At 40.5% G+C, this 7,804-nt stretch overlaps 1 protein-coding gene across 1 annotated transcript; it reads left to right on the forward strand.

The window, feature by feature from the left end:
• Positions 1–441: 441 nt before the first annotated feature.
• On the forward strand, positions 442–6,704 carry EXTL2 (exostosin like glycosyltransferase 2; the record flags this gene model as incomplete). The annotated part of the gene is made up of 5 exons (XM_084266358.1): positions 442–512; positions 2,626–2,653; positions 3,826–4,253; positions 5,589–5,659; positions 6,213–6,704. Exons 2-5 carry the CDS (start codon positions 2,649–2,651, stop codon positions 6,702–6,704), a joined length of 996 nt encoding a protein of 331 aa, XP_084122484.1. The 5' UTR covers positions 442–512; positions 2,626–2,648.
• Between the last annotated feature and the right edge of the window lie 1,100 nt (positions 6,705–7,804).

The following is a 7,804-nucleotide window of genomic DNA, read 5'->3' on the forward strand; positions in this document are numbered from 1 at the left end:
CTGGCTCGGCGGGCTGCAGACCAAGCCCCGGCCCAGAACCTGGATTCTCAGGCACCCCGTGCCCGCTGCTCGCGATGCCCGCGGCTCCCGGAGCAGCTGCTGGGGCGGCGGCGGCGGCCTTGCGCCCCGCGACCGGCCCCGGGCGCTGGCTGAGGCTCCGTGGAGCTGCGAGGCAGCCAGAGCTGCTGGGGTCGGGGCGCGGGGGAGGAAACACCGTGCCCGCGGCAGGACCCCGAACTACAACCCGGGGCCTGCCGGGAGGAAGCGGCGAGACGCCCCACAGGAAGCGGGGTATAGCGGCGCCGCCATAGCGCTGCGGCGGACCCGCCCGAGCCGCTCCTGAGTCAGCGGAGCGGCCTGCGAGGACAGGCCGAGCTGTGGGGTGCCGAGCCGGCTCCTCCTCCCCTTCCCGTCCCGCTGCTGCTGCTGGTGTCGCCTGGGAAGCGTAGCCCGGCTGCCGGTAGCGCCTCGCCGCCGGGGAAGCAAGCGGCAATACCGGCGTTCTCCTGAACGTGAGCGAACCCGTGCGTGAGGGGGTGCCCGGGCTGGGCGGCGTGCGGGGAGGTGGTGTGCCCTGCCCGGGAGGGGCAGCTGTGCCCTTCTGCTGCCTGGCTGCGTGTCGTTACAGTGAAGCGCTGTCACCAGGTGCTGCCCACGGAGAGAGGAGAACCTTGTCAAGAAGCCTTTTCTTGGGCTGAGGATTAAAACGCTCTATTTTGACGCAGTGGCTTTATTTGTTGCCACTTTTGTTTGAAGAGGTGCTCACTACAGGTGGTGGTGTGCGCGTTTCTCTTCAGAAGTCAGTCTTGCTTTGCAGTGTCATAGCTTGGCAAAACCCTTTGGCACTTTATTGCAGGAAAGCAGGATGGTGTTATAAAAGACGTTTTAAAGATTTTGTACAAGCAAATAAAGAGTATACTATAATATGAGCTGTACTTAGCATCGCAGCCTACTGTGTGCAGTGGAGTCAATTCCAGAATGTAGAGCTAGCCAGGAAGTCTCATTACCCCAGTGAAAGTTTGTATTTTCACATTAAATAGGCTTTTAAATTTTAAGTAATTGCTAGTATTGGCAAGTATTGCTGTGTTGCAACTGGGGAAAGAACCCAAAGTTCAGCTTTTTAAAAGAACATATGACCAAGATGTGGTGGACCTAGAAATGCTGAGAAGCTACTGTTGCCAGTCAGTTTTAGAAGTCAGGTATGATTGTTTACACCTATAAAATAAAGTAACTGACACAGGTATTTAGCTTCTGGAAATAGTTTCAATGACAGTGATAAAATTTGAACTCAGATTTGGGAAGACCTGTATGTGTGGATGTATTCAGATTGGTATACACACAAATTGGCAATTGCCTACTCTTCAGTAAGTTTATGTAACTTAAACAAAATGCTCTTCTAAAATTTCACATAGGTTCAATTATTAAGAGCCAGTTCTTGCTCTCCAAACTTTCATAGTACCCTAAATCAAAAATAAGAACTTATTTTCTTTCTTCAACTAGTTTTAGAAGAACAAAAATCCCTTCAACAGCCTAGGAGACTTAACAGATACAGGTTTCTTAAGTTGCTGTCCTGTATCTTGTGCATCCTTCCTTTTCGTTTGCACTCCTATTTGCTTTCCCTTCTGCCAAATCAGATAAGAAGAACAATATATTGTGTCTTAAACCTCTAGTACAGCTGGTAAGCGTAGAGGAAAGGAGAGTGAAGGGGATGAACCAGAAAATAAAAGGATTTCAGTGGGACTACTGGGCAGCCAAATAAGTAGCTTAATGGTGTGTGGTGAACAATGCAGTTGACTGAGGTTCTGGAGATGTATGTGTATCTCTGCAGTTGACCCTAAAGATGGAACACAGTGTTACAAGCAGAGAAACACTCTGTGCTTTTATTTCTAACCAAGTGGTGTAATAACTTTTCTGGGGTGTTCATGGAAAGGCTGAGACATTATTGAACTGAGCAATAGGAAAAGGGATTGGATAATTAATTGCCAAGAATGCAGACATCAATGGGTATTTGAGAGGAAGGCCTACTTGTAAAAGAAAGCTGGGTAGCATCTGGGATAACTGGTTTGATCTTGTTTTAGACTCCCTTTGATTTCCAACAGATTGAAAGATCACAACCAAGTGTCCTGTAAAAACAGATCAGGGAAGATGTTGGGGAGGACAGCAGGCCTGCTGGTGGCCTAGCTCTCTTCACCGAAGACATAGGCCCTGACAATATCCTTGTGTTCCCATGAGGCAGGAGGAGTTACTCATGCTGAGAGGGTTTTAAGAATGACATTCTCAAAACACAGCAGCCTTGATGATGACAGGGGTACAGACTGCCCTAAACCAAGAAGTTATGGGAAAGTACTTAGGAGTAACAGAACATGTTAAGAACCAGCCATAATAAGATGGTCAAAACAGCAGGTGTGCGGATGCTTTTAGGCATCCAAGGTAAACTAACAATATTTAGCTATAAGATATGTTTATCAGAACTCATTATAATCACTAACCAGCCAGTGGGGTGTAAACAGTGTATGTAACCAATTAGCAGTTTTGTAGCTTGTCATGTTTGCAGTAACAAATGTCTATAATCTGTGTGATTTCACCCAATAAATGGCTTCACCTGCCCATTGCCGATCTCCGCAGGAAAACGATTCTGCTTGGCAACAATGAGGTAAGTCAGGAGGTTTTTTACACTCCTATTTACATTCCTATTTTCAAGCATGTTACATGCACTGTAGGCAAAAAAATTATCAAAGCTACTGTGAAAAAGCACAGATATTCTCTAAAATTGTAATTGATGGAGCTGTACTGGATCACTTAATTTGATCAGAGTTCCCTTCTGAAAGCCTAGAAATTACTAATGGAGTAACATGAATAATATGTATAGATGAGTAACTGTTTAGAATTAGCTTAGAATATTCATCTTGCATTCAATTCATACTAATCTTGAGAGTAAAGGAGGAAGAACAGATGTGGATGACACATTTGAGGTGCAAAATAAGGAATGCATTGGCTGCTGGATCCTGCTGAGATTACAGTGTATAAATGCTTGGAGAACTGGGAGTGCTACCTAAGAGGCAGGGGTGTTGGGGATACCTTTGTAGGAATTGCATTTTATGAGGTCCTGGTTACATCTAAAATCAGGAGGATCCCCAAACCCTTGCTTTATATTAAGGCTGCTTCCCCAGTTAGCTGGTACATAGCACCTGACACTTCCAGTTTCCACTGAGTTCTAGATTTAGCAGACCAGCAGCTACTGATGTTACTGTGTTCCTACACTGCTTCCTTTGGCATGTTTCTTGTGCTCCACCTGTGATAATAGCCTCAGTTAGGATTTTCCACGTTAATAACTATTACTGAGCAGATACGTAAACTAGACAAAATGTCCAGCAAATCAGTGATTAAGCTTCTCCCTTCTGTGTATGGTGTCCGAGCAGTGGAAAAATTTAACTTCCTCCCTTCTGCCAGAGCTTTTGAGGTGATACATTCTTTTGTACGAATTTGCTTCAATTGGGTGGGTTTGGTAAATTATGTAAATGTTAAATTGAAAATACATTATGGAGAAGTTAAGAGAAGATGAACAATTTGAAGAATTAATCTAGATAAATTTTTACAAAACAGTGAAATTCAAAGTTAACAAATGTGAAAAGCAATTAAACATAGAAGCTGAGTACCAGAAGTATCTGTCAGAATAGTTGAAAGTAATTGGCCCAAGTCCTAAAATCTTCCTTACTTATTTAATTGAACAAGTGTCTACTTAATGTTGTGGGACTTTTGCTCAAGTGAGGAAGATAACTCTACAGAGCATTAATGATTTTTCTTTTCCTGTTACTTGTTTTGAAGGTCTTTTCACTTCTGTAAGCTTCCAGGAAGAGTTATGGGAATCCGCCTACTACGCTTTACTTCTGTGGTGATCATTGTCTTACTTCTTGTGGCAGGTGCTTTAACAGCTTTGCTTCCCAGTATCAAAGATGACAAAATGCCCAATATAAGAAGGGAACCAAAACCCCAGAGTCAGTCTGCCTTGGATTCATTTACTCTTATTATGCAGACATATAATAGAACTGACTTACTGCTCAAGCTTTTAAATCATTACCAAGCCATACCCCAGCTACATAAAGTAATTGTTGTGTGGAACAACATTGGTGAGAAGATACCAGAGGAAATGTGGAATTCCTTGGGGCCTCATCCTGTCCCTGTTGTCTTCAAAGTTCAAACTGTAAATCGCATGAGGAACAGACTCCAGAATTTCCCTGAGTTGGAAACAAAAGGTAATCATCAGTTCATATTGCCACTACTATTAATGTTTTCACACTTAAAATCTGAATGCTAGAAGAGATGTGGTTTGAGTTATATGTGATGCATCCATGTATCTGCTGGGCTAATTCACAGAATGTGGGTAATACGGAAGAAACCGATGTTATGGCATCGGATTCATACCACCACCAGCAGGGTAGAGGCTGTCAGTGACAAGTGAGGAAAAAAGGGGTGTCGGATGCACTTCATGGGCTTTTGCAGCTGTGTTTGTTCTCCATTTTTGTCAGACAAACATAAGTAGTTCAAACTCTCTTCCCTGTATAGTGTAAACTGAAATTCATAGTTCATGTTAAGTCTCGGCATTAATCTGACTTAAGTCACCTGGTAAAGACTTGCTTTCATCTGTTCATTTTAAGACTTAAGTTCTCAAGCATGTACTGCTCTTCAAAGAAAGTTCCTTCCCTAGCTGCCTGGTTTTCTATCTCAAACTATGCGTAATTTTTTTTAAAGACTATTTTCCCCAGTCTTTTGGCCTTTCATCTAAATAAAGCTCTTTCCAAGAGAAGCACAACCATAAGCCCTCTCTGTTTCAAGTGGAAAAAAACCCCATATGTTGCATTACAGATATCACCTTACTCATGATCAGTAAAGGTAATGCTGTTTACTGCATCCTTTCAAAGATGCCTTGCTACTCAAACCCCATGACTTGTAGGAAGACACTAAACGCTTCAACTTCCAAGTGTTTTATTGACTGCGATAAAATTTATGCTGACTATAAATTTAAAAAGCTTTAATGCATTTGGAGTTCTGGTCTAAGAGTATCTTTGCTTTTCCATTTCCTCAGAGCCTTTTGCCTAAAAAATAAGGGGAAGAATCTTGCTTCTGTAGTTAATTGTACTGAATGTTGCCTGTTGCTTGCTTGGTTAGAACTTGCAAGTAACAAGGAGATGAGTAAAATTTTATGCTAAGAATCCTGTATAAATCTCATAGAATAGTATCTAACTTCTTTTAGTTGTACTTTTACACAAGATTAGTAGACATTTAAATTGCTTTGCCAGACACAAGTTTTCCAAGTCATGTCTTTCCTGCTGTATTAGAGATGATCAAAGGTTGATGAGTTTTGTTGCAGCCTGGCAAGTAATCTGAAATAAAATACAGTAACTGCACAGCTGTAGCTTTGTAATCTAAACACACTGTTTCAATCTATTTCCAAGGAGTTACAATTCAGTTCTGCAGCTCACCTGAATGGTTATAGAAGTTTCACAGTCAAATACTGTGCTGCATACTGTGCTCATGTATTTAATCTTTTGATAAGTTAAAAGTTCTTTGTTTTTTCTCCCTCCCTTCAGCTGTCCTAATGATGGATGATGACACACTAGTCAGTGCTCATGATCTCGCTTTTGCCTTCTCTGTTTGGCAGGTAATGTTTTGCACCTTGTCAGGCAGTATTTCCTGAGTGAAAATTGAGATTAATACTTTTAGTTAGTTATCATAATATTCTAGCATTGATTTTCTAGCTACAAATTTCAGAGGGATTGAAGCATTGAGTAGTAGAAATTGGAAAAATATTCTTCCACAGTAGCTATACCTGTAATCTATAACTCTCAAATTTTTAACTCTTGTACGTGAACACTGAAGTTTCTGACTGCTGAATTTATTTAAATTGATATTAGGCTGTAAACCATAAGCCTGGTGGTTTTTTTGTCTCTTGGAGAAATCATCTGTAAGCTTACTTTGAGGGCTGCAAATTGTGGATAGATGTTTCTTGGCATTACATGATAGAGAATGAGGCATATTGTGTCAGTTTTGCAAAACTGTATTTAATTGCAACATATACTCAGATCAAAGGACCACATGCCAACAATTTAATTATTTCCTGGAAATAATCTCATTTAAAGAAAAAGCGTAAAACTCACGAAAATACTTCATGTGCATTTCACGTTTTAATTTTTTAAATTTATTTTTTCTTTCAGCAATTTCCAGAGCATATAGTGGGATTTGTTCCTAGAAAGCACATTTCTACTCCTTCAGGTGTATACAGTTATGGCAGCTTTGAATTGCAGAACCCTGGATTTGGAAATGGAGACCATTATTCTATGGTTCTTATTGGTGCAGCATTTTTTCATACTGGGTACCTAGAAGACTTTCAAAAACAGCCAGAAGCTGTTTATGCCTTAATAGATGAAACTCAAAACTGTGATGATATTGCCATGAATTTTCTGGTAGCCAAGCACACTGGAAAGCCTTCAGGAGTGTTTGTTAAGCCTGTTGATATAAGAAATTTAGAAAAAGACACTAACAGCGGCTATTCAGGAATGTGGCACCGAGCAGAGCATTTGTTACAGAGATCTTATTGTGTAAATAAGCTGGTTAATATTTATGATGGCATGCCTTTAAAATATTCTAATATCATGATTTCTCAGTTTGGTTTTCCTAATTATGCCAATCACAAAAATAAAGTGTAAGCCAATGAATTTAAGGGGTTCGATGTTAAACAAGACTCAGTGAATTGTACTGAGTTCAAGAAAAGAAGGTGTAATTAACTGCATCTTGGCCATCCTTAGATGTAGCCTCTGAATTTTTTCCATTTGGCTTTTTATGTATTTTTTCTTTCCTTTCTGACTAACTTTCCAAGGTAAGTCTTGAGAAAACTTAATATATATGGATGGTTTAGCTGTGATAAAATCATCCGCTTTCCTTAAAACCTGAAAAGCTATTACAGTTAATGAGGCCAGTTCTTCAGAAACATACAGACAAAAATGCCTTCTGTGCTTAGGTTTTTATTTTTTGTTTTTTAAACATATGTATTTAGTCAAATGAAGTCTAGGCCTATTTTTGATAGTTATATGTTGAGACGCTTCCTTGACTTCTTCCTTCTCTCTTCACCCCCTCCTACCCAGATGCCAGTGAAACTATAGAAGTGCTACAGTAAACTGTTGGCCAGCCTTCTAGACTCCTGTATAAAACACTCTTAAGTTTTATATAAGCTATTCTTGTATTCTGAGATGTTCCTGAAGCTGCTACAAAACCAAGCCATGGAAGAGCACCTCACCTTAATTGCAGAGAGTCCTAAAACATTGCCTACAGTATCTACTACTGCTGAGACAGTAGAAATAGATCTCTGACGTGGCTTTTTTTTCCCTATTAGTAATTTGCCTAGAGTAGCTGAAGCACTGCAGAGAGCTGAAAGGTAAAAGCCTAGCAGTTGGAAATGTAAGAAACACAAATAAACAAACCAGTAAACTTTCCTATAAGCAGTCAAAAGAAGTGGAGGGGATATTAATAATACTCTTTAGTACTTTATTTTGGGATTTTGCATGTACATTGTTAACAAAAATATGCCCGAGAAAATCCTTGGTTTTAGAAAAAGCGTTATTTACAACTCCTGCAAGAGCAAGGTCTTCTACACTTATTACAGAGTGTGTATTTTTTAGTGTTACAGGTCTACTGTTTTTTTTTTAACTACTCTTCCAAATGAGTGTTTACTTTCTAGGTCCTTTTATCTCTGTGTTTGATGGCTATCATGATAAAATGCGCAATGAATGGGTAAAACACTGTTAAAAGT

This window comes from Gallinula chloropus (assembly GCF_964237585.1).
Source record: "Gallinula chloropus genome assembly, chromosome: 6".
In the NCBI taxonomy this organism is placed as follows: Eukaryota; Metazoa; Chordata; class Aves; order Gruiformes; family Rallidae; genus Gallinula; species Gallinula chloropus.